The 27,924-nt window shown below is 39.3% G+C and overlaps 1 protein-coding gene and 1 long non-coding RNA gene across 4 annotated transcripts in view; one reads left to right on the top strand and one right to left on the bottom strand.

Annotated features, from left to right (window-relative positions):
• TSC22D1 (TSC22 domain family member 1) overlaps positions 1 to 26,168 on the bottom strand; it is a 130,812-nt gene extending 104,644 nt beyond the window's left edge. For 2 of the 3 annotated variants that reach the window (XR_572449.2, XR_572448.2), the window contains exon 1: positions 22,902 to 26,168. Coding sequence is in view for 1 of the 3 variants with exons in the window: in XM_008706823.2 (XP_008705045.2) it covers positions 22,902 to 25,777 (2,876 nt within the window). In the remaining 2 variants the exon portion in view is untranslated. The remainder of the gene's footprint in view (positions 1 to 22,901) is intronic. The other variant, XM_008706823.2, reaches the window with a different exon arrangement.
• Positions 26,169 to 26,598: 430 nt separating this feature from the next.
• The window catches only part of LOC121100978, a 32,093-nt gene continuing 30,767 nt past the window's right edge, over positions 26,599 to 27,924 (top strand). Inside the window, exon 1 of the long non-coding RNA XR_005832782.1 lies at positions 26,599 to 26,910. This is a non-coding gene — a long non-coding RNA (uncharacterized LOC121100978). The remainder of the gene's footprint in view (positions 26,911 to 27,924) is intronic.

Raw genomic sequence — 27,924 nt, 5'->3', positions numbered from 1 at the left:
GAGTATAAAACTTGGCAGACACCTCCTAAACCAAATGATCAAGATAATGTCATCAGTAACAGAACAAATCAATACCACATACCTCCTGATATAATGCACTGATAAGGACGTAACATTATTTCTGTGGTATCCTTGCCAAAAATGCATTATCCCAATCTGATCATGAAAAACATCAGACACACAAATTGAGGGACATTCTAACTAGCTAGTACCTTCAAAAGTGTCGAAGTCGTGAAAGGCAAAGAGAGAAGCATCCCAGATTGAAGGAGACTAAGGAGATAGGACAATTAAGGACAAGAGTATGAGATCCTAGATTAGATCCCGGACCAAAAAAAGGTCATTTAGTGAGTGAACAATGGTCAAAATCAAATAAAGTTTACAGATTGGTTAGTATTAATTCCTGATTTCTATATTTGTTCTATGGTTATGTAAAATACAACCATTAAGGAAAACTGGGTGAAGTATATGAGAATTCTATGACCTAATTTGCAACTTTTTGGTTAAGTCTAAAATTATTTTAAAATAAAGTAAAAAATAAACAGGTTCTGAATAAGGTACCATATTTGACACACCTATGGAATGTCCACTAAGAAATATAAATCTACATTTTTTAATATGAAAAGTTTATACCAATCTTTCTTTAAAAACTCATCCTAATGGAACTGACATTATGTCATGTTCTGTACTAATATCAGAAAATTAGTCAGATGGTAATAGTCTTGCTTGTAAGTTTTTAAATTTCTTTAGTAAACAGTTCTCTATAGAGAGAACTCTGATTCAGAAGAAAGTATGTGAGAGATTAAAAGAGAAAATCTTCTCACCCACAAACAGGAAAACTAAATTATGTTTATATTAAATAACTAGTTGTAGAAGTTAACTTTAGACGACAGCAAACATATGATAGAAAAGGTGGATAAAAAACCGAAAGGTCTTCCAATTTAAATTGATAATTTAAATCATGTATAAACTTTTATTGCTATATTATAAAAATGGAAGGAATAAAATATTTGTCTCATTTTTTTCTTTAAAAATGTCCACAGGAAACCAAGTTTAGTGCCATAAATGTCCCTCTTGCATTTTTTTTTACTAAAAATCAAATGAAGCTCCCAAATATTTATTTTTTAAATTTAATTATTTAAGTAGTCTCTACACCCAACATGGGGCTCGACCTCACTACCCAAAAATCACATGATTTTCCCCGAGCCAGCCAAGTAATTTACTTTCACTTGTAAAATCAGTTAAAAATATTCATGACCTTTTATTTTTTTTTTTACCATTTATTGAGCTTAGTATATAGCAAGTAATAGGTTATGCATTTTATATATACTGCCTCATTCAATTCTCACAATAACTGACATATACAATATTAAAATAATCAAAGTTTTTACTGATAAGGAAACTAAGGCACAAAGTAATGAAATAACTCCCCCAAGATCATACACCTGGTAGCTGTAGAGCAGGAAATTTAAAACCAGTTTGTCTCCAGGATCCTGAGTTTTACTAATTTTATACTTTTTTAAGTCATATTATTTTCATTAACAATTAAATATTTTCGTTTCAAACATCAGTATATGACAAACTGCTAAAATAAACACTATTTTAAGTAGAATTCTGAAATTCTTTCCTTTCAATTTCATATAAACATGGATCAGTTGATAGTTACTTGCCTTGTCATTTCTATCAACCAATGAAAGTTTGACAAGGCAATAAAACTTAGAAATAAAGTGTAACAAAACTCCCTATCAGCAAAATAAATAATCTAGAAACAGATGTTTCTATTGAACCTGAGACGCCTGTATCTAAAAGTAAATTAAAATGGTAATCAGAAATCTCTCTTACCTTTTTTTTTTTTAAAGATTTTATTTTATTTATTTGACAGAGATAGAGACAGCCAGCGAGAGAGGGAACACAAGCAGGGGGAGTGGGAGAGGAAGAAGCAGGCTCATAGTGGAGGAGCCTGATGTGGGGCTCGATCCCATAATGCCGGGATGACGCCCTGAGCCGAAGGCAGACGCTTAACCGCTGTGCCACCCAGGCGCCCCTAGAAATCTCTCTTACCTTTTAAGTGTCTACAAAGAAGCAAGATGCAGAAAGGTTTTTTTTTTTTAAATTTGAATTTCTAGCTTACTTATCTATTGACTTATCTAACAAATAAATCTATAGGACAGTCTTTTAAATGCATTCACAAAGAGTTTAATGAGTTTAATTATCTTAATGTAATTTAACATCATATCTACAATTAAAGTCATCATTTCTTATGACCATGATTAAAATAACAATCTGGCAATAACAAATTAGACTTTATTCTCTACTGATCGACCCGCTCAATTCTGCTCCACAGAGAACAGTCTTTGGTTTGTAACAGAGTATATAATATTCTGTATGGATGTTGTAGTTGTCCGCCATTGCAATGTATTTTAAAAATTACTTATGGATAGCTTGCAATATATCTACTCAAATTCATAGATAGATAGATAGACAGACAGATAGATGAGATCAAAGGTCATTTGCTTCCTCATCTCAATTTGAGTCTAATAAAAATCAAATACAATCATATAAATGTAAATATGACATTAGAAACAATATAACTTTATGTAACACTTTATATAAGACAGGGTGTTCTCCAATTCTTTATCGATAAAGTGGGGTAGGATTTTTAAAAGACAAAACAGATATCTTATTATAAATAATGCCTTTAATCTACTCTGTTATATATAACTTGTTTGGATATTGAGCCTGCAGTGACAAAAAGGAAAGTCATAAAGTCAATAGCATCCTCATGTTTTAGAGAGAGGGCATCCTTTCCATCAGAAATTAAGAAAGCATGTGTTAATCAACTACTCATCAGGTTATTTCTATACAGTTATGAGACTACACACCTGAAATATGAGAAATACCCAACCTGATAAGCTATCCTAAATTTAAATCCTGGAAAAATGCCTTAATCCTGGTATTTTACTGACCATTTACCACTTCCACAGCAGATTCTACTTTCCACACATTTTGGGAATAAGATTTTGCAGTCACAATCCATGTCTTGAAAAGGAAAACACTGCCAAAAATAGTAAAAAAGGTATGAAGGGAAAAGAATATCACCACCATCAAGCTAATAATTTAAAAAATATGATTTGTTATAATTTAAGAAATACGATTTGACATTAAAAGGTACACGAAGTTTAGTTAGCATTGTATAGGCTAGCAGTTTAATTTTGTAAAAGCCACAACAGATCTTGGATTAAGCCCTTCAAAGTGCCAATACTACTAAATTCTCAATTCAGCAAGTGAGCAAATTCACATATGGATGTACCCCCATTAAGAAATGAAATTTGTGTATATTCCTTCACATGTTTTAATAGGTCACTCCTTTAAATTTTATTCAGAAGTAATACCAGAGTTTAGTACTTCTCTTTCCATTACTCCTTCAAAACTTGAGTCAAATTCCTTTTTTTTTAAGATTTTATTTATTTATTTGACAGAGAGAGAGACAGGCAGCGAGAGAGAGAACATAAGCAGGGGGAGTGGGAGAGGAAGAAGCAGGCTCCCAGCAGAGGAGCCTGATGTGGGGCTCGATCCCAGAACGCCGGGATCACGCCCTGAGCCAAAGGCAGACGCTTACCGACTGAGCCACCCAGGCACCCCAACTTGAGTCAAATTTCTGAAACCATCAAATGCAGCTAGCAGTTTTAAAACTTCTGACTCTCCACAGTTTTACAGACATTCCCAAAAGAGCCAAAAACTCCTTCCTTAATCTACCAATATATCTTCAGAAACATCTCCAATAACCATTCTTTTCACCCCTTTGATAAATCTTTTATCAATTTCTCTCCTCAGAATTTGACATCCCCATTTGTACTTTCTTAATCCATTTCTCAAATAAGTGTAACGTAGGGAACGTATAAATGGGAGATGATAACGTTCAGTTGGCTCCTTTACTTTGTTAGCAACATCAAGCTTTAACTCTAAAACATAAGAAACACAAAGTTAGTAAAAAGTTCTACATTAATGGTAATCAAAGCACAGAAACTCAACAGCCTTCCTATCCCTGAATGTTTACAGAGTTAACTAGTTCTTTCTATCCTATTTACAGATTTCCCCCAGGAATATACTAACTCATACGAAGTCTATCCCTAAGGTCTGTAAACCATTTACAACGACAAGGCCAATTAAATGAGACTGCAAATATGTCAGTACTGTAGTTCTCAAAATATGTTCTTAAACTTCTGCCAGATGGCTCACTTGGTATATATACTCACATGACAACAATTTTACTTTTATTTCTAATATAAATCGAATACTTATGAAAAACAGGGTGGTATAGCAGAAAAGGAACTGTTAGGGGTAGAATAATAATTATAGAGATGGGATCCAGTTGAAGTCTGCCACCATCATTTAACTATAAGACCCAGAACATTTCTCATACATAAAATGAAGGAGATTAACATTTTCCCAAGTGTGTTACAAAGAACACTAGTTCTACAGTACATTAATAAATGTTAGATGATCAAAAAGTTGGTAAGGTTAGTGGCCAATAAATAAAACTGTCTCTCTTCTGCAGAAATTCTCAGTCTTTAATACATTAAAATGCAATGTTAACCTCCAAGGTGTATATAAAAAAAGCATTCCCCGAGATTCCTGGGCTCTAGAAAATTTTTTTCTTTTTTGGCTTGAAGAAGTGGTATACCAAAAACACTAGTTTTGAAACTTTTATACTAGATTTCAAAATCCAGTTCAATCAATCTTTGAAACCTAAAAACCAGGTACTGACTCATTATCTTATTAAAAACAAACTGATTAATTCCATTCATTCTAAGGAGATAGTGTTCAGTCCCATATGGGACGGAGTATGGAACAGATGGTCTTCAGGGCACGATGCCCATCTAAAACAATCTTTATAATGAAAAAGTTTAAGAATCACTTGATTAGGGTAATAGTTCTATTCTGGAATATTAACAAACAGCCAGAAGACACTATATTCCTTGTAAGAAACCCCTACCTCATTAAGAAAGAGAGAAAGGTGTGCTTTGTAACAACTTCTGTTTCTGTAAATTTAAGAATTTCGAAGCACTTCTCGAATAGTTATAATACAGTCCCAGCAGCCTAAGACTCAGAAGAATTAATCCCTGATGCCTCCATTATAAGTAATAAACTCCCTTTGCTCATATACATATAGAATGGTGATACCAGATACATGAAATTCTTAGGAGGACTGAGAGAGAGAATAGTCACTCTTTTCCTACAGGGATTAATTCTCTTGTGGAGCCCCAGGCAAGAAAAGCTATACCAAAAATGTCACAAAGGTGCAGAATCACTGGTTTAGAAGGCTATCGCATGGAGAAAGTCTCCGACTATGTCGGCAAGCTTTTAATTTTAATTTCCAGTGCTTCTGAAAGGAATCATTCTTACTTGCACAATAATAAAAGCACTACCATTTACAAAAACTACTAAGAACTGAGCTAGGTGCATTACGGCCTTTACCCCCTTTAATCCTCCCAACAACAGTGCAAGGGTAGCTATTACTCCCACTTCACAGGTAAGAAAATTGGGCTTACATTTACATTTACAAAGGTCACACAATAAGAGGTAGCATAAACAAGATTAGATACTAGCTTTGATGCCAAAGCTAATACTCATTAAACTCTACCTCATTGTCCACTATGCTCCTTAATCCATAGCCTAGATTAATCAACCTACTTGAATCGAAAGGCTGTCATGCACACCATATACAGAACAATGAAGCATAATATAACTTAATTTGGATAATTCAGAAGATATATCAAGATCTTATGATGCTTTTTCAGAGTACCAGACAAAACTCCTGGAAGATCAAAAATATGACTTTTTTCTTTGTATCCTTAGTACCTTTGTTCAGTGCTAGCATACATAACAAGCATTCAAAAATTTCTTAAGTAAATAAATCATCACAATACCAGGAAAGATTAGAGATACTACAAAAAGCCTCACAGGCTAACAGACAACTGCTTAAACTAGCTTAGGTACTTTTTCTAAAATATTTTATATATTGTTAGATTTAGAAATGTAGGCAACGTAACTGTTCAATAATTCACCAATTACCACTAGATCCTCCTCTTTTAACAGTCTTCTAGACCTTCCTATTTCTCTATTTCTGCTCCCTTACTCATGTGTTCAGTCTCTTAACTCAGAACACTACATGGCATTTAGGTCACATATTTATAAGCTCAAATACAGCACAACTTGGGTTTTGTTAGGCCAGCATGTCTACTTGTTAAAGGATTTTGTTTTTGCATATTGGATTAATTTCTTAGTAAGAAAATTTAATAAGCTACTGGTAGAGCCTCATGAGCTAAAAATCTAAGTACAACTAGAAACTAAACCTTAAAAAAAAAAAAAAAAGCCCAAAGTGGGTCTCTTTCAGCCTTCTATTTCACAAAAGGCAACCCCACTTTTAAACAATCTCCCTTCAGGGGCGCCTGGGTGGCTCAGTCAGTTAAGCGTCTGCGTCTGCCTTCAGCTGTGGTCGGGATCTCGGGATCCTGAGATCAAGCCCCTGCATCAGGCTCCCTGCTCAGTGGAGAGTCTGCTTCTCCCTCTCCATCTGCTGCTCCCCCTGCTTGTGCTCTCTCACCTGCACTCTCTCTCTCTCTCAAATAAATAAAATCTTAAAAAAAAAAAAATTCTCCCTTCATTGTGATTGCCTACATGGATGGGGAGAATGGCAAGTTTAGGCTGTCAAAAGCGTATCAATAAGTAAAACATCCAGAAATGCAATCAACTTGTACAAGATGTGAAAATACTGGCTTTCAGTAGCTTGTGGCTATTTCATATTAGTGGAAAGTGAAATTATGGAAAAAGTGAATAAGATTCATACTATATTACTATTAAATGATAAATTAAGTTACTATATTCATTAAGATCTTTACTATTAACTACAATTTTTTAAAAAAGTTCCAATTGCTTCTTTGTATACTTCCAAAGTTTATAAATCTGGAAACATATAAGGAAAATGAGGGAAAGCAGCACTACTGTAAAAACTTTGAATTAAGAGAATACCTAAGGCAATTGTCTCAAAAAATAAACTCCCTCTTCTAAGATAATAAGCAAAAAGACAAGATAAATCCTGTTCTTCAACTTACTATAAAAGTGTTCACATAAATTAGCATTTTCTTGTTCCAATAATAAGCATGAGATGCAAATATAAGCTATAACCATTCAAAATTAAAAGATCTGAGTCATAAAATGTGCTATTATGATTCAACTGACTAAAGTGAGTTTTCTACTTTAAGAAGTATCTTAATGTAATTTGATCATGTTAAGCATTAAAAAATATATATCCTAAGTATCAACAGCTTATTGTAAAAGCTCATTAAATGAGACCAACAGAAGGCTACTAATTTGACTTACTGAAAAGTTCATGTCATAAAACTATCTCTACACTCATTTAGTCTTAAAAATTGGACTCCAGGGGCGCCTGGGTGGCACAGCGGTTAAGCGTCTGCCTTCGGCTCAGGGCGTGATCCCGGCGTTCTGGGATCGAGCCCCACATCACGCTCCTCCGCTATGAGCCTGCTTCTTCCTCTCCCACTCCCCCTGCTTGTGTTCCCTCTCTCGCTGGCTGTCTCTATCTCTGTCAAATAAATAAAATCTTTAAAAAAAAAAAATTGGATTCCACTTCAGCAAATTCTCCAAATCTAAAGTTTATTCTTTTGCAAAGATTTGGAAAATTTAATCATTTGGGGTAGAAATGTTTTCAAAATTAATAGTAGAAATTAGTAGAAAATAATATTAAGAGAAAATAATAACTAAGATTGAAAGGATCATCATTAGGAACATCAGTTACTGTACAGCTCTATAATGAGAATCCAATGAAATCGACAGGGTCAAATGCCTCCATCCTCACAGGCTGAAGACTGTATTTTATGGTTGTCAGTGGCCACTTCTCGCTGCTCATCAGTGGGCCAAGACAATCTCCAGAACGGTTAAGAGTACAAGCTTTGGAATCAAATCACCTAGCAGAATACTCACTCCATCACTTAGTATTATGTGACAAAGTTACTTAACCTGATTATATTTTATCTAAATAATATATCAGCCAATAATATAGTAAAAGAGAAAGGAATTTAGAATCATCTCTCTGTCATATAATCCTCAGGTCCCCTACAAATTTATCATTAATCTTATATAAATTTATCCAAAAAAGAGAGCTAAAGAGGTCGATAATTCAAACATCATGTTCCTTCAATAAGCATTAAATATACTTGTTCCTAAAAGGATTGGGGTTCAGTAGCATGGTTAATTATTAATGGGATTCAAGAACGAAAGCAGGAAACATTGTAAGATATCTAATTTGGATTTAACCCATCTCCCCATTTTGGATCCACCCTTCCTTCCTGGAACCTGAAAATAACTAAAATTCCTGATAATAAAATATAACAGTTGTACAAACATATAAACCCTGCTGTCATTTCAGAGAATGACTAGTAAATAATGTTTGGTAGATCCCCAAAGAAGAAAATAACACAATGAAGCTGAAGAACAGCTTCAAAGTCAAACAAAACTTTATTCCAAGATTCTACAGTAACAGGGAGCATCAACTGAAGAGACGACATGGCTCCAAGCTTGACTCTGAAAGGGAAGTTAAGACAGCCTACAGTAATAAAGCCTAAAAAGAGAAAGAAAAGGAAAAACCCAGACATCTCATGACTTATCAGCACCTGATCAGTGGACAGCACTACAGCAAAAACCCGTATTTTCTCAATCCACCTCACACCACCTTGCACCCAAAGCAATACACTTGAAGAAACAAAAACCAAGCAAAAAAGGCAACTTAAAAGCAGCATTTTTCTAAAATAAATTTGCTAATATGTTTGACTATCATCTTTAAAAAGTAATTTTTAAGACATGAGCTCTTCCTGAACAGAAAGAGAATCCTTGTCATTGTTGAAAATACCACAACAAAACACAACCAAGAAAAAAAAAATTAATTTAATATTAAGAATAAACAAAAACTTCCTTAGGATGTAAGTGGGTTAGGTTATCAATTTCATAATCTCACTTTCAACTGGTGAATCATTCAATACTATATCATGTTTCTTTGAGGTATTCTTAAAATTTCTAACTCCTACTTTGCTGTCAAGGCTATAAGCTACTACTTGCCCAATGGTCACCTTACCTGCCTTAGAATCCCATTTCTTTTCTTTCCCCTTCCTCATCTGCTTTAAGATGATAAAGCTAGCAAATACAAGACTTTAAAAGTCTTAAAAAAAATAACCAAAAATACTATGTAAAAATAGCTAGGGGGGGGGGTGTACCCACATGGCTTTATTTTGCGATAGCAATTTCAAGCAGTTTGGAGGCCTTTACATTCCAGAGATGTATTCCAAAGGATTAAGTTACCAGTGTTCAACCTCTGGATTAGTAGAGCATTACTATGTGTGGACTGGGTCCTTATCTCCTTAGCTTTCCTAATGAGGCCAAGGTCACTGATTCAAACCATTATCTCAGATTGTAACCACGAAGAGAATATGCCTCCATTTCCACCACTGACAGAAAAAGGAATTATGAGTTTCTCATACCCCATTAGGGAAAGAAGCAACTAGACATCCCAAATAAAGTCAGCAGTTCCCTAAAACCCAACACTGGGACCAGGCCACTACACAGCACAAAAATTAAAATGGGCCCTCCATTCCATGTCCAATTAAGTCCAGACTCCTCAATCCTGCCTTCAACTCTTTTCATAGTTAGCCTTATCTTCTATACTCCTGTACAGACACCATCACCTACCAACTTAGACTATGTCCTATGCTCTTTTCCATAAATACTCCCTGTACCTTGAACCTTCTTGGTCTAAGTTTTCTCTACTAAAATAACTTCTCTCAAATGTCACCTCTTCAAAGGCATGTGATCTGATCTTTACCTTCTGACTCTCAATACTGCTTTATTAATATCTCTCATGACACATATCCTACCTTTGTCATACTTTTTCCATTTATTGTACTTCTATCCCAAGTCATTCCCTAAAATGTTTCAAGCACCTTACAAAGGTAGATATAAATACTACAAAATAAATTATAAATAGGTGGAAAGAACTGAAACAAAGGACCATAAATAGGACAGTAGAATTTGGAGCCTGTTATTTATTATCTTTTTCTTTAATGTGTATGTATACACACACACATACATGCATATCTACATGTATAGATACACACTTATTCTTGAATAAGTAGGCTCTCTGTGAGGATAGAAGTAGTGCTGTGCAAATACTTATTAAATTATATCTTTCAGGGGTGCCTGGGTGGCGCAGTCGTTAAGTGTCTGCCTTCGGCTCAGAGCATGATCCCAGCATTCTGGGATCGAGCCCCGCATCAGGCTTCTCTGCTGGGAGCCTGCTTCTCCCTCTCCCACTCCCCGTGCTTGTGTTCCCTCTCTCGCTGGCTGTCTCTCTCTCTGTCAAATAAATAAATAAAATAAAATTTAAAAAATAAAAATAGAAAATAAATTATATCTTTCAAATACATAGGATACTTTGTAATCTAAGAATTTGAAGATGTCCTTTTAAAAATTATATTCCTTCATATGTATATACACACATATATGAATATAGTCTCAAAATTTAAAATGGCAAGTGAAGTGAAAAAAGGCACCAACATATAAAAGAATAATTTAGTTTTGTGGCACTTTAAATGTCAATAAAATAATCAAATTACTCACATTTAGTGTCAATGACAGCATTAATGCTTTTAACATTTTAAATAACTATATATACCATTTCCCTTTTGACAGAGACCTAAGAGTGCTTAGGGAGATAGGAAGAAATTATTCCTCCTCTTTCCACTGCCTGGAAGAGACTCGCAAGGGAATGAACGAAAAGAAAGGAGGGAAAGGTCTCTATGACCACTACTGTAAAGAACCAATCCTAAAATATTAGTTCACACTCAGATTTCTTTTCACTAGTAAATATATTTGGGACACATCTCCTTTGGATTAGACAGAGAGGAACCTCATGAAAACAAACTGCCAAAAATCCTACCTGAAGGTTATGACCACTTACCCATCATACCTTTAAAACTACAGCTATAGATAATAGCCTTTCTGAGAAATTAGGCTATTTTTGTCTGTTCTTCAAAATGAGAAGAGAAATATATTGCTTTGAGGGAAGAGAGGCTGGGAAAGTTAATACAGTATTTTTCTAAACTGAGAAATTTGCTAAACAAAGCACTTCTTTCTATACTGAATCACTTTACCAGAAGTCACTATTCCTTTATTTCCTTCATTCGTTTAAAAAATAACAGAAAAAACATAATTTCCTAACTGGTCCTTCCTGCTTCCAAGTGTACCCCCATTCCAATCCAAACTACAGATTCATTTTATACTAATCTTCCTTGAATGTGATTTAGTCAACAAGTGTTGAGCACCAGATCACTCCCAAATTCAATCTACAGTCACTTCCTATCACAGCCTAAGACAAACTTAACTCTATTTAAAGTCCAACTGTTGCCTTACTGATACCCTGAATGCATTTCTTATTTCTTCCCCTTTTCATTGATACTATCGTACCTGAAACGTTCTCCTTCAACCCAAAACTTCCCAAAAGTCCATTCAAATAACATTGCATCCCTGATCTACCAAAGGTCAATTCTATCCCATCTGTGAACTTTGAATGCAATTTCCTATGTCATTTTCAAGACTAGAGTTCCAGTTAGTCTAAGAAACATTTTCTGATACTATCTGAGAATTCACTTAGTCTTTCTGAACTTGTTCCTTCATCTACAAAGCAAGACCTGAACGAGATCTCAAGATTTCCACTTCTAAATTTTTGATTTGTTGATTTTGCATTTCATGTCATTTAAAACTGTCATTTAGCTTATTGTTTCCATATAATTTCACCATATGTACGTCGTATACACTCCCTAAGGACAAGAACCATGTTTGATTACATCTTTGCCTACACCATTACTATGTAATAATTTACACCTAGAAGGTCCTCAATAAATATACCCATTTGATAGGTTGCTGAAGGGGAGACAGAAGGAATTTAATATAACAAGTACAGCAACATATCTGGGAAGAACTGAAACTTACTCCTGTATATTAGAATGGCTATGCGCATAATGGTAACAGAATGGCAGAGTATCTGGCTGTAATGATATCCCTATTCTGAATGTTTATGGGGTTTTTTTCCTGCCACATGTCTGAAGGCACTCACTGGACAAATACTTCAAAACATACTATGAGCTAGGCACTATTGCATGCAGTGAGAATACAGAGGTAAACTGGATGGATAAGGTCCTTGTTCTCACAGGGCTTATATTCTTGAGTACAAGAATAAGAGTAGCATCCCCACTCAAACTTCCAAGATCAAAATAAGATTATTTGAGGATATAACAAGAGAAGAGATATTTGCAGTTCCCAGAGCCTTCCAATACATGAAAGCTGACTGAGAAACAACTCTCAATACTGCTGTCAGAACAGCTCAGTTCTGATCATATGCTACAGAGGCCAACAGAGTTCGAGGGTCGTTAAGAGTACAAACTCTGGAACCCGGACAGGCTGGATTTAAATCCTAGCTCCCACTTACTAGCTATGTGACCTTGAATAGGTTACTTGATAGTACTTTTTTTTTTATGTTAATCATTCTATGCCTCAGTTTTGTCACCTGCAAAATGGGGATAATGATGGTACTTACAACTTATATAAGATTTTCTGAGAATTAAATAAGTTGATATATGTAAAGTGCTTAGAACAATCCTGTACCTAAGTACTATAATTTTGAGCTCTCCTACAACTATGACTACTACTCTTACTGCTAAATTATTATAGAGTCTATGAACAAGCTAAAAACAGTACATAACACAGTATAACTCAATATTTAATCAATGACTGAATAAATGAACCAGACTATCTCTTCCTCTGTGAAAACTGAACAAAAGCATCCTATCAACTTGAAGACTGCTAGGACTCAAAGGGATATAATCTATTTCAAAGTACGTTGTTAAAAACAACCCCCCAAAAGTCATACAAGAGTAAGGTTTCATTACCAGTAGAAATGTATCATAGCCGTATCATAGCAATAATCTAGTGCTAGATATGATTTAAATTGTATGCTTATACCTTCAAAGCATTCCTAACTAGTCAATATGCTCTTTATTATCATGCAAATGTACACTAAGAAAGCCTAATACCAAAGAAATTAGATAATTAGATGAGCTGGGAGAGAATGAAGTCTCATCACAATGAGCAATTTTATAATCAATCCAACTACAACTTACTCAAAAAAGGAATACTCAGGTATGTACCCAAGGTATCAGAAGTTCCCCAACTTGAGTGGTGAGCTGATATTACAAAAATAATCTAGGAGTCCTGGGAAAATAAGATGCTATCACATCTGTCTTAACCACATGAAGCTCAGAGTAACTCTTTACTCTATGGCTTCATGGATGGGGAAGGGCGATACCATCCACACCATGGTAGATCCATACACACCATGATCTAAAGTTAATCCTTAATAAAAATCAACCACAGTAAATCTTCTCTCCAGTCAACCCAAATACGGTTTTAAGCCGGGCAACCAGGCTTAATATGGATAGGTCTCTCTCACAACTGATGATCATCATCGCACTACAACATCAGATTTTGCATTTTCCCTTCTGTTTTTAATTACCCCAACCTTAAAAGTAAAGACCTCATCTCTTAACACTTTTTTACACCCATTTAGTACCCATAGGTAAGTTAATTTATTGCTAATTTTGATCACTGCCAAACCTTTTTCATCTCCCTTTACATAATCCATAACTTGCCTGTTCAATAACAAGTAACCATAATAACCATAAGGAAAAGAGATCAGTTAGGAATGTTAAACAAGTAATTAACTCACTATTTACTTAACTGTTTAATAAGGAAAACTCTCAATACAAACAAATGACATTTTTGCATGTTAAATGTTTGTATTTTCAACAGCTGAAACTGCACAGAAGGACTTCCAAGACAATACTTGGATACTATTTAAGCTTCATTATATGTTGAGTAGATGAACGAGTCAAAAGTTGATAAAGAATACTGATATTCTAATTTTGAAATAAGTAGGGGTTTTTTGGTCTTTATCAAGTTGGAGAACTTTTACTGGCATAAATATAAAATAAGCAGAAAAACACAAAACAAAATGCTTGTTACAAGCAATAACTAAGATTGCTTTTTTGGCTCAAACACAGCAAAAAGTAATCAATTAATTCTGATTCACCTCTATTAAAGGGGGAAACAGTGATATCACATGGTCATCTATACAGAACTTATTTACCTTTCAAATATACCATAATAGTGATTTTAAAAAGACAAGTTGTCCTTATCTTATGCCACTTTGCTTCATTTATTCACTAAGTAGATTTTTACTAATTACCTGTTAAGCTCTGAAATATACTTTGCATATGTAGTAGCAAACCAAACATCCCCGTCCATGAAGCCTAAAATCAGAGATAATCACACACACAAAATAACTACAAACTGTAATAAACATTATTAAAAAAAAAAAACAGTATTAACAAAGAACCTGAGTTTAGATTGCTATGTCAGAGAAGGCCTATCAAAAAGTGATGGTTAGTACACCTGTGATAGCCCCGAGTAGTGTATAGAACTGTTGAATCACTATATTATACACCTGAAACTAACACACTGAAATACAAATTTTTTATAAAAAGGGGACAGTTAAACTGAGGAGGAACGGAGGGCAGGTGACACAGGGGATGGTCAGGCTGAAGGAACAGTGCGTGCCTAACCCTAGAGGAAGAAGAAAGAATGTATGGCAATGAGGAACTGAAAGGAGGCAGTTAGGACACAGAAAGTAAGGGGGAAAGTGGCATAATACGATGCCAGAGGTAAGCAAAAGCAAAAAGTAATTACTTTCAAAGAAATGAGAAGGCTTTAAAGGGTGTTGGGCAAGTGAGTGATCTGAACAGATTTTTATTTTAAGAATATCATTCTGACTACAAGATATAATACCAGAGAAACACAAGACTGTATGCAAAAGGCTAGTGAGGAAGCTACTGCAGTACTTTAAGTAAGAGGTAAATATGTTAGACCAGAGTTGGGGCAATGCCGGGGGGGGGGGGGGGGGGGGGGGGGGGGGGGGGGGGGTATGGCAGATGAATTCAGGATATATTTTGAAGGTTATGGTCAGGATGTATGGGGTGAGAAAAAGGGAGTTATCAGGAATGGCCCTCAGGTTTCTAAAGTGAAGAACTAGAAAGAAATAATAATTATTAAAATGAAGATGAACAAAACAGAAAGAAATTTGAGAGGTTAGGTAATGAAAAGATAAGTTTATGCTCTGTTGAGATTATGAGAATGCAAGTGGAGATGCTTTATGAAGGCAGATAATGGTATCACCCGACGGCTAAGAGAAGTATGGGCTAGTGGTACGCATTCAGAAACTGATAGCATACACACTGTATTTAAAGCCACAGAGCAGATGATCACTCAGCGAAAAGGCAGTAAGGGGGAAGACGACTCAGTAATCCGAAGAAATTCTGATAGAGTAGGTGAATCTGAGAGAGACTGAAAAAAAGGGGCCAGAAAGGTGGGAAGAAACTAAAAAGGAGATCCCTGAAAGCAAAAGAGTGTGTTTCAAGAAGGAGGAAAAACAAAGGTCAACTAGGCCCGATGATGCTGAAAGGTCAAATAAGATTTCCATGTCAAGCCGACCGGTGAGGAAGAAACAATGGGGGAAAGGGCATGTGAATATGTAAGCCTAGAAAAAAAAGTCAACCTAGAATCTAAAATTAATTATAAACAGTTCTTTAAAATAATGTAAACATGTAATTTGTGTAATTTCTTTTAATGAGCCATTAAAGCATATTCTTACCATGAGATATTCAACAACACGGTGACACGGCAAAAACCAACCACCAGAGTTCCAACATTGCAGCATGCTTCTAATATTGCAGCACCAGAACAGGTCATGCTTTGTATAGTTTCATAGTTTTAAATTCAACTTTCTAAACAAGAACCAAAATCTACTTGTCTTACAATTCTGAAGCCAAAGCTACAAAGACTGAATTTAAATTAGAAAATTAAAATAGTTTTCCTGAAAAGATAATTTTCATACAACTTTCAAAAGAAAAAAAATACTAAAATTAATTCATTTAACATTTGCATGTCTACTGCATTCCAGGTACATCAGTGTGATGACTTGAACCACTTTTTGCTCACCAAGGGCTTATAGGTAAACATCAGTATGTTCTATGGTTAATTTTATTATTTGCATAAATACACAAATCAAAGAAGCCTCCCTTTTTTTCAGGTTTTCAGTCACTCTGATATTATTTATGGGCAACAGCCTTACCTCTTGTTGGCTTTATTAGTAGAAATACCAAAAGACTTTTAGTTGGAAAAATGACTTTTAATATTAGCTGTTTTACTACTGCTATGTATGTAACCGGAGACAACTCCACCTCTCTAATAAACTAAGCTTCAGTTTATTCATCAGTAAAACAGAAAAAACTTAACTCACAGCGTTGGTGAGTTGGTTTAATGTGATAATAAATATTAACTGAATCTAAATCCTAACATTTCTAATCACTTCAGTGAGTCAAAATACCGAGTTATAGACTATTCTTATTTCTACTTGATATAAGCCAAGCAATTCCACCCTTAAAATTTATGTACCTCGTTATAGATCAAATCTGGGAGCAAGGACTTTATTAAAATTAGCATCATTCTTTACATTTAATAGAGCAATATTCTACAGTTAGGGTAGATATATAATTATAAAAACACACAATTTATACTCCTTTTCTAAAAACCCACTAAAATTACCCCAAAAAATGAATTTTTAAGATATAAAGACATAAGCCCACAAAAACTGAGAGAACAAGTGAAAAGACAATAGCAACAAAAATCTGGAAGCTGGAAAGCAGATGGTTGAGTGACAAATGACTTAGCAAACACTAGAAAATCAAATCTTTAGCAAACAGTGGAGAAAGCCAAGAACAAACCCAATTTAAACTGTAAAATCCCCAAAAGACTCAGCAATTGGCAGTACCGCATACATCCGAAGTGGGATATGGGGGAGAGAGGCAGCTAAAATAAGGAAGATTGTTTAGAAGTCTTTTTAAGAAGTAACCAGCTCCACTGATCCCAACTGCCCTTCCCCAATCCCAACAAAAAACTGAAAATATATTGTCTGGAGAATATAAAACACCATATCCCAAGACTGAGAAAATCAGGTACAGCAATAGGCAGGAAAACATACTTAAAAAAGGATGTTGAGTGAAGAAATATATATATGGGGATGCTAAGACTCCAAGACCTTTTACCCAACTTCCCTCCTGTCCCCCACAACCTTCACCTCCAAGCAAGAAAGAGCCTTCTACAAGGAATCTAACCAGCTCAAAAGAAAGACATGAAGATACTGACATCAAAAGTCCTCCAACCAAACATCCCAGCCCGGATACTACACAGTAAAGCTAAAAGTCTCGCTAAGGATTTCTAATTAGCATTTTACCTCCCCATTCACAACACAACCACCAACCATCTAAGGAAAGGCTCTAGAACATGAAAGATAAAGACCAAAGCAAATACAAACTAAGAAAACAAATTTGGGGGACACTGATCACACAAGAAGAAATCTTTAAAAAAATATAATTAACATTTATATATTCAGACAGCTAAGAGAAAGTATTACTGTTATTAGAGCAAAATACTATTTAACAGGAGCCAAGTCAAAAAACAAAAGCTTTGGGAATATGATAACATATGAACTCAATAGAAGTATAGCAAAAAGAAAACGAGATGGAAAATAGGAAAACACAAGAAAATTAGAAAAGAAGTCAAGAAGATCCATTATCCCAATAAGAAGAGTTTGAGAAAGAAACAGAAAATGGAAAGAAATAATCAAGACATCATTCAAGAAAAAGTCGCAGAATTAAAAGATGTTTCCAGACTAAAAGGGCACACGAAGTACTCAGCAACATGGATGAAAAGAGACCTACACAAGGACCTATCACTGTAAAATTTCCAAACACTGGAAACAGATACAATCTCAAAAGCTTTCAGAGAATTAAAGAGAGAGGGGAAGAGAGAAAAGGGTAAACAAGGGGGAAAAAAAAGAAAAACGAAACATATACACACATAGGTCACATACAATATTTGAGAAATCAGAATTACTTCAGACTTCTCAAAAGTAATATGGAAGCTAGAAAGCAATGGAGCAAAATTATAAAACAATACAATTTTACATGTAGTATTCCTAAGCTAACCAAATAATCAAATGAATGTCAGGATAAACTAAAACCAATTTTTTTAAAGATTTTATTTTTAAGTAATCCCTACACCCAACATGGGGCTCAAACTCACAACCCTGAGATCAAGAGTCACAGGCTCTACAGACTGAGCCAGCCAGAAACCCCTAAAACCATTTTAAAACATCAAGTAAGCCAGGAATGAACACGACATGGATCACTGCAAAATGGAAATCCAACCACAGGAGAAAGTGAAGGGAACCCCACAATAATGGTTGTGTCCCAAGTCTGGAAGACACTCAGTCCAGCATGGAGGTCAGAGGGACATGAGAGACTGCCTCAGGAAGATAAAATTGATAACAATACCTGGTATGTCTGAACATCTCAAGAGACATTTGATGGAAAGTTGAATTAGTGATAATTACAGCAAAAACTAAGCCAGGGGTGGGGCAGAGACATTGAACTTCAGCCAGATCACCCTATGGTAAAGCTAACAGTCAACAAGTCACACTGAGACTAGATAAGCTCTTCAGTCTCCTAACGTGCAAGGAGCCGACCAAGAATTACCAGACATCTGAGGAAAGGCTCTGTCACAAAACGCAAAGCAAAAATGGGGAGAAAGGCATACAGAATGGGAGAAAGGCAATTTGGAGGAAATAGATGAAAACTTGGTGGGGGGGGGTACCTACTAACATTTCTATATGCTAAGTAGTATATAGAAAAATATATACTATATATTCTAGTACACGACCGTACTACATAGCTGGGGTCAGGTAGAAGGAGGACGGCAAGTGCAGTACATTGTATAGGACAGGAAAAGTGATATTTTACAAGAATATTGAAGAACCAAGAGTGATGAAACCATAACTATTAAGAAGAAGAGGTACCAGAGGTAAAAGAGATCAGCTGAGGAGGTGATAAAAGTCAAATCTTCATTTTCTATCCAGGAAGTTAATAAAACCAAAACAAAAGCACAGAGCATTTTATTTAACACACACTATACACGGCATATGAGTTAGACACAGTTCTAACGGCTTTCCAAATTCACTTCCTATAACAACCCTATGAGGTAAATACTACCATCCCCATTTTTTTAAATGAGCAAAATGAGGCACAGAGAGGTTAAGTAATTCAATATTACATAAAGCTAACAGTTGACAGAGGAAGATTCAAACCTAAACAGTCTGATTTCAGAGTCCATGCTTCTAACCATCCAGCCATGTTGCGTATCCAGTAGCAATATAAGCTTGTTGTTCACAGACAAGGAGGTAAACATGACAATAATCATCTAAAATAAATCATCTAACCATGTAAATTATTTGACCCTTTAAACTGCGCAGCTACAATTTAAATAAAAATTAAAGCCTATAATTTAGTATTTTATAGTTAAAATATTTTATGTAATGCTACCATCCTCAGAAGTAGACAAAATGAGTATTACTCCTATTTCATAGATAAGAATTTCATTCCTCTTTAATAAAAATTTGAAAGCCTACTACATAACAGGCATTGTATTTAGAAAATAGGTATCAATTCACCTCAGTGATCAGGTGAAAGAGGCGCAAAAAAGCAAGTCTTTTTATTCTTCTCAATTTATTGCATAAATTATATGATCCTGCATCTCTAACAGTTGTGCTAATGATGAGACAATATAAATTTTAAATAGTGACAGAAAAAGCAGAGAAAAGCCTGCTCATTAATTCATTCAAAACTTATTTAGTTCTTGCGCTTGAGGAGCTCAGAGTCTTGTGAGGAAGACAGGTAATTATAATTGAATGTGTGCACTGCGTTATATAGAGGAACAACAAAAAGTGCTAGGAAAACATTGCCTGGGTAAAGGGAATGCTTCAGAGGGAACATCTGAGCTGAGTCTTGGAGGATGAAGAGAAGTATGATCAATTTTACATAAGAGGCTGTACTAATAGTTGCAAAACACAAAAGACTACAAATCAGTGTGAAATACCTATATCTTCCCTGTGTTATAAAGGTTAAGTTCCTGTTAAAAGCTAAGACATTAAGACCTTCTTAATGAGAATGAATTTTAAAAAACAAGATACATAATCTGAACGCCTGACCCATGTTTCTAATTTTTATCATCTTGCCCAATGATCAACTGAAAGCATTTTCCACATGCCTAATAAACATTTTAAATTTTAAAGTGTTAAAATTTGCCTTACCACCAAAAAGTTTCATTGTTAACATGGTTTCTAAGTCATAATACTGAAATTATAATGACCCCTTCCTCCCATGAGAGAGAAACTGGTGACCAAACCCCAAAAGATGCAAGTGACATGGAAGCTATCATGAGAAGCAAAGGTAAGAAGAATTTTTTTAATCATTATCATTTTTTTTTTCTCGTAGGTATTTTCAAATTCCCTTCCAAGGGCAAATTAAAACAAAACTTTTCCTAAACTTCAGGGATAAAAGAAATAAATTTGCAGTAAAACATCATAAAGAAAATAATATACATGTTTATCCTTATAGACCTTTATAGGTATTTTAGGGGTGACACATTTTGATTTTTCAGCATTTAAAGGATACCTACGAAACAAAAATTTTCTGGTTTTGATGACTTAACTTTGATGTTAACAAAGGTTCAAATATGTAGTAAATTCAAAACAGGCAGAGTCAACTCAAGTTACTTCACACCAATATTTAAGCATACTTCAGTATCTCTTTCTGTCCCTTTATTTCCAAACCTTTCTACATAATTTGCCCCAATTAATCTTCATCTCAGTTACTATGTGTAAAGATTAATTTTGTATTAAATAGCTTAAACTGGCCTCTATCCCTACAATTAAAAACCTAGTTCTAAGTAGCAACATCTGACTTTAATTGTCTAGAAAAGCAAGTTGTGGAAAGCTCTATCAGGCCCTGCCACCAGGGGAAAAAAAAAGGGAGAAAGTCGTGCCAGGAGACCACAAATGGTAATTAACAAAAATCATGGGAGGTTTCAATTTAAAATGGGTGGTTTTCACTTGTGTATTTCATCTACCTTTTATTTCTCTGAATTTAGCATCCACGTAATATGCCTCATTTTCAGGGGCTTCACTCAATCACACCCCTGAGACTTAAACACATTAATATTTGGGGTAAATAATTCTTTAAAATTATAGTGAATATTAGCAATTACAGGTGAATACTGGCATATGAAACAAATAAAGTTTTATCAATAATTATAATAGGACCATTAAGGAAACTACCTCCTAGAAGAGGTCTACCTCTTAAGTACAGTTTTGTATACATGATACAGAATACATTTGGTTAGGTAACAAGGTTTTCATTACACGACTCCTGGAAAAATTATAAAAATCTTGAAAGACAAGATTTTAAAGTATTTCAATTAACCATGCCTTTACAACTTTTAAGTAACTAAAAATATATATATCATGAAAATCTCACTGCAACATTTGGCTTTTGTTCTTTTTCTAAAACTGCAATTCTTTTGAAAAACCCTCAATTTTTCCGAAGTGAAAACCACAAATACACATTTAGAATATAAATTTCCGATTGGTTTGATGAAAGTTCAATCACAAAAATATCCAACTAGTACTAAAATAATTAAATGTCTTCAGAGCTTATTCAAAGTTCCATGGTTAAAATGAACAGCCTTTGTCATTAACTCCTATGATACTATTTTGATCAAGGTTAGTCACAGACCAGCAAATCTGTGAAAAGAACATTCCTTTAAAAATCAACTTAGTTTAAAGCAATGTAGAATCATTAGAGATTTCACAACTTTTCTAGGCAGTCAGCTTAAAAGGCACAATTTGATTCAATGGCATGTTTAGAGCATTATTTCTAATTCAATTACGAAAACACTGGTTTAATACTGTGTTTTTGGCTTTATGTATTTTTTTTTTTTGGCAAAGAAAGGAGCAGGTGGAATAGATTATCAGGAGAACAAAGTCTTATTTTCATGCTTCTATAAATTCAACCCTCCAAGACTTTCCTTACTCTTTAAAATGGCTACCACCTTGATCTACTATACAAAAGGAAAACGCACAGGATATTACTATCAAAGATAAATCTGGTAATTTTGACAGTGTATACCCTCCTCCCCACGACATACTTTTTAAGATTTCCATTCCTGTTCTGTTCAGAAAAAATGACCATTAAATAAGTTCACAAAAGTTGGTCAATTACAGTATAAGGGCAACCTATATAACCCAGATAGGTCATCTTTCCTATAATGTCTGACTAGGAGAAGCAGGTAACATTATCTTTCACAGACTAAGATCAAACACAGAAGTGAAAAGGATTGTCCAATCTAGTAAAGGAGAAACAACCGTGGGAACCACAACCCCCCCCTTCAAGAGATGATCATAAGGATTTTAGCAATTCAGATGAATAGATTTACTATTATATGGTTAGCAAAAATTTTCTGTTCGTAATAAATCTCTTTAAAAAGCATTTTATAAGTAACAAAAACCACCTGGTGCCCCCCAGACCTATACTTAATGCTCAATAACTAGTCTGTCAAATAGTTTACATATTACTTACACCCAACTTGCTATCCACTCTGAAACCATTCCATAACACTCTTGCGCTAGAAAACTTACCACGAAAACGCATTTTCATATACAAAAAGAAAAAATAGGTAATGCTTTCGACAAATGTTGTGCATATACATAACTACCAAATAGATTAATTTTCAATCTGTTGAATGCCTGCAGAAATATGGCATGATCTTACCTCTCATCCTCGCCATCCACCAGGGGTGTCGTCAGCGGTAGCACCTTCAACGGGAAAAGAGAAGCAGAGGCTGCTAGGCTGCTGCTACTCCCATCTGAAACTGCTGACATTCCCCCACTGTCACCACTGATAGTCTGAGGTAAGCCAACTAAGGAGGGTTCCGCTGGGCGCCTGGCATCTTCAATTTGGCTTCCAATTGCCTGAGCTAATGATTGTGCAGAGAACTGAGTAGAACTTAGTGGGATCTGTTGTGCCAAAGGCAGATTTATATTAGTTGCTATCAAGGGAGGTTGACTAACACTCGGAACCAAATTACCATTTTGAGTGGCAGGGGTTTGTGCTATATTCTGTGGTGGAACCAAGTTTGTGGGGGCAGAAGGCATTCCAGAAGGACCGGCTGAACTAACCTGATTTGTAACAGAAATACTACTAGCAGAGGGCAAAGGACTAACTGCAGGCAACTGCTGCGAAACTTGAGCTACTGATTCTACTCCTTGTGGCTGGGGAGGCACAGTTAACAAGGTACTTTGGGGTGCAAGGACCAATTGCTGAGGAAGGCTTGAAGCACTAGTTTGAACTCCCTGATGAATAATCGCAGTCTGAGCAGGTGGGACTATCTGTGACGATGGAGGAGCACCTTGCTGGACAACTGAAGGTGTGACTTGGGTAGAGGGCTGCTGCACTGCAGTAGGTATGTTTGCTTGTTGACCAATACTTGCAATCTGACTGCCAGGAGGTACAACCGATACTGCCGTCTGAGCCTGGCCAACAGGCTGGCCAGAGGCCCCTGCAGGTTGTGCTTGGATTGCTGCGGGCTGCACTGGCAGCTGGATACTCTGTGGCTGGGCAGTAGGAATCACCGCTGTTCCTGCTCCCACTCCCACAGCACTGGGCTGTCCGGAGGACACCGCTGCTTGAAGAATCGGCTGCTGCTGTACGTACTCTGAAGCTGGATTCTGAGTCACTGGTTTACCGTGGCTTGGGACCATCTGTGTAGAAACAGCCGGTTGCTGCTGTCCGTACTGTAACTGTTGGGGTGGTGCCCCTGGAAGGGGAGCTTGCACTGGAGGAGCCGTCTGAGAATATGGCAGCTGGGGTTGAGCCAAACTGGAAATGGAAGGCTGCTGACCTAAAGCTGAAGTTACACCAACCACACTAACAGGTGATGGCTGGATACCAGTTGCAGCACTGAGAGTGGCTTGCAGAGGTACTGGCTGAAGACCTTGCTTTTGAGGATAGCTCAGTTCTTGAGACTGTAATTGTACTTGCGTGATCTGTGACTGAGAAATACTCTGAGGGCCAGAGCTACTGAAATCCATCTGTTGAAGAGCCATACCTTGAAGCGCCGGCAGCTGCTGCTGCTGCTGCTGCTGCTGCTGCACCACCACAGTGGGGGCTCCCATCTCTCCACTGCCCACGCTCTCGGTGTAGTGACTCAGTGTGCTGACACTACTGCTCACTGAACTCCCACTAGTGCTCTCCCTCTCAGAAGTCACTTCTACTGGGTTTTGTTTTACAGTTTCCACCACTTTATTTATTGCCACTCCTTCTGCAGCAGGCACGGCATTTTCTTTCTCATAGAACTCGGTGCAAGTCCATCTACCTTTTTTAAAGGGCTCAGAACTAGAATCTAACTTCACAACTCTGAACCTTGACGTGTTAACTGTTGGTTGTTGCTGCTGACTTGAAACTGATCCCACGGTCATCCCTGCAGCTGCACTGGGGGCACTGTTAACAACAGCGGAGGAAGAAATAGTACCATTGCCCATGCCACTCAAGATATTCACATTAACACCGCTGCTAACTCCAGGCCCGACACTCACACTAGCAGCACTAGGAATATTGCTTGCATTTATATTAGCATTACTAAGCATGCTGCTTGTCACACTAGGATTAAAACTCCCCACAGCAGTAATGTTAACATTATTCACTGTATTAGTGCCAGTAACAGAACTTATACCTATACTGCCGGTAGTACTTGGAGCACGGATATTAGTCATTACAGATGCAGGTGAGCCACCCGATGAGACAGCAGAAGTTGGTGCAGCTGGTATAACACTGTCAGAGCTTCCAGTGGCAGAGAGTTTTCTGGATACCGGACTTGAGGGTGGCCCTCCGGGAATGGATGTACTGGCCACACCAGCATGGGATGGATGGGGGTGCCCATGGTGTAGGTGGTGCCCATGATGAATGTGATGGTGGTGATGGAGGGGGTGTGGATGAGCATTCCCATTGATCACAACACTCTGCTGGGGAAGGTGAGGCAAATGAGGCTGCGGAAGGTGGGGCTGGTTGGGGGAGACTGCCCCAGGTGTCTCAGCTTCCTGGAAGTTATTTAGAGTCTCTTCTGAGGAGCTGCGTTCAGGCTCCCCCAAGTCAGTAGCCCTGGAAAGTGACACATCAAGGATCTCGGAAGAAGACAGATCTTCCGTGTGAGATTCATCCAGATCATCATAGCTCTCAGTGTCCTCTGCTATACTGTTGTTAGAGCTGATGCTGGCGGAGATCTGAGCCGGGGTAACGCTAGTTATCTGGAAGCCACTTTTCTTTTTCATTTGAGTTCCGCCTGGCATAAGAGGCTGTGCCTGCAGCTGAGCCTGCGAAAGGAGGTTCAGGCTTTGTGGAGGCGGAGGCTGTGGTCCCGACGTAGAAGATGCTGCAGGAGGTGGCGGCTGGAGCAGCGACGGAGGCGGAAAATCCTCGGAAGATGTGGCACTACTACCAACGCCGGTACCTGCTGCATTGAGAGCAGAGGCGCTGCCACTACCGCTGCCCCTTCTAGGGAACATTGCCGGGTGCGCCATCTTCCTAGCACTAATGTCTGCAGCGGCGGCGGCCGCGGCCGCGGCGGCGGTGGACTCAGGCGGCTGGTGCATTGTGTCGGGTACCGGGGGGCGGAGGAGGCGAGTGCAATTTCCTTCTGCACCGTAATCTTTGTATTCAAGACGCCGGGGAGGAAAACGGGACCTGACGCTCCGCCCGGCGCGGTTCCTCCTTCTCCTCCTCCTCCTCAGCCGAAGGCGCCGGCCGCTCCTGCCTTCGAGGGCGAGCTTCGGGAAGGGAGGATGAACGAGGGTGAACAGGGCGGCCAGGGACCCGAAGGGGGGACCCCTTCAGTCCTTCGCCATTCACTTTCCCCTCTAGTCTCACACCCCCCTTTATATTCCGCTTCACGTGGGGTGCGGGGCAGGAGGGAGGGGGAAGACAAGGCAAGGGGGAGACAAGGGGAGGGGGTGGGAAAACCGAGAAATGCCCACCTTCTCCGGACAACTCAGAAGCCACCTAACCCCTCCTCCCGCCGCCGCGGCGGCGGCCGCTGCAAAACCCTCCCGGTCGCTCTGCACGAAGGCTGCGCGGAGCTAGTGTCGCCTTCCCCTCGCCACCCTCAGGGCCACCGCCGCCGGCAAGCCCCGAGCTCAGTGTCGCTCAAACCTCCCCTCCCGGCCCCGCTGTCCCCGCTCGGCCCTCCCCCCACGCCCCTCGGACCCTTTCAAACCCCCTGGGCTCGCGGCGGCTGTTCCGTGAGCAAACGCTGGCCGCGGCTGGGGCCGGGGCGGCGAGGCTCGGAGCGGGGCGGCGGCGGGGCGCCCGGTACGGTGAGCCCAGCAACGAGGCGCGGGCGGGCGCGCAGAGACGCCGGGTCCTCGCGGAGCACGGCCGGGGCGCGGCGGCGGCAGTGGCAGCGGGAGCCCAGGGACAGCTCCATCACTGGCAGCCATGGAGCCCGAGCATTTTCCTCCCTCAGGGCAGGCGCCTCGGCTCGGCACACGTCCTCGGGGAGGAAGGGGCCGGCGCCCGAGCCTCCCCGGAGGGCGGCGGGATGTGCGCTAGCGCGGAGGGGTGCGAGTCGCTCCTGTCCTCTTCCTCCGCAGCCGGCTCGTCCTCACCCTTGCTGCTCCCGCGGCCCGGGCGGGAGGGGGCCGCAGGCAGCGGCGGCTCCTCGGCGGCGTTGGTGGCCAGACGGGCTGGTGCAAGCGACTGCAGCCGACGCCGTTCAAAGGAACGAGAGGTGGGGTTGGTCGGTGTCGGCAAACGGGGCGGGTGAGTGGGTGGGTGCCGAGGGAGGGCGGCGGGCGGGCGGGGAGGGGGCTGTGATGGTTGTTACTAGTGCTCTTCTCCGGCTCCACCGTATCCCCCAGTCTCTCGCGGCATCGGGAGAGGAGGGACCAGCGCCCGAGCGCAGGAGGAGGAGGGGCGACCGCCGGCAAGAGGAGGCGGTGGCGGTGGCGGGGGGAGGGGGCAAGCAAAAGGGAAGGAGGGAAGATGGCGTCTGCGCATGCGCCCCAGCGCCGCAGACATAAAGCCGGGTCCGGCAGAGAAGGAGGCGGCGGGGCTTCGGGCCTTGCCGAGCGCTGAGTGTCCTGACGGAAATTGCCGAAGGCTCGCGGAGGCGCCGACGCCGGGGGGTGGTGGGGGTGGGGAATTTCGGCCGGGGGAGCGAATCCGGGTCGGCCTGTGAGTTTCGGCCTGAGTGGGGGTGGGGCAGGGTGCGGGGCGCGCGCAGGTTAGGTGTGTCCGCTGTGTTCTCACACGCGGCCGGTGCGCGCGCGCGTGCACGCGGCAGGGGAGGGGGCGCGGCGGGGAGGGGCCCGCGGAGGCTGCTGGAGCCCTGGGTCTCGGGTGTACGCGCCCTGGGTGGTGTACCCCCGCCTGCGGAATGGGTAATGAGGCTTTTCTCCGCAGCAACAGCATCACGAGTTTCAGTTCCCAGGAGCCCGCCGCCGCTGCCGCCACCGCCACGACACGACATGAGTCAGGCTTTCTTCCTTGGCGCGTGGCGGAGCCCTCCTCCCCCTCGCCGCACCTGGCTTCGCCCCCGGCCCGTGTCTCCCGCGCCCCTTAGGCGGAGGCCCCTGCGCCGGGAGCTGCGCGGTCCACTCGAGGCCGGAGTGTCCTCAAGATAGGTGCTGTGCTGCCTTTTGTGCAGTGCAGTTGTGGCTGCCATGCGGTCCCCTCGCCCTTCGACGGGCAGGGGTGATCTAGCCAGGCAGATGTTGCAGCTGTTTGCTATCGATTGCCCAAG

Source organism: Ursus maritimus, unplaced genomic scaffold (assembly GCF_017311325.1).
Source record: "Ursus maritimus isolate PB19 unplaced genomic scaffold, ASM1731132v1 scaffold_10, whole genome shotgun sequence".
Classification (NCBI taxonomy): Eukaryota; Metazoa; Chordata; class Mammalia; order Carnivora; family Ursidae; genus Ursus; species Ursus maritimus.
Note: the sequence above shows the minus strand (reverse complement) of the source record. Positions and strands in the feature narration are given on the sequence as shown.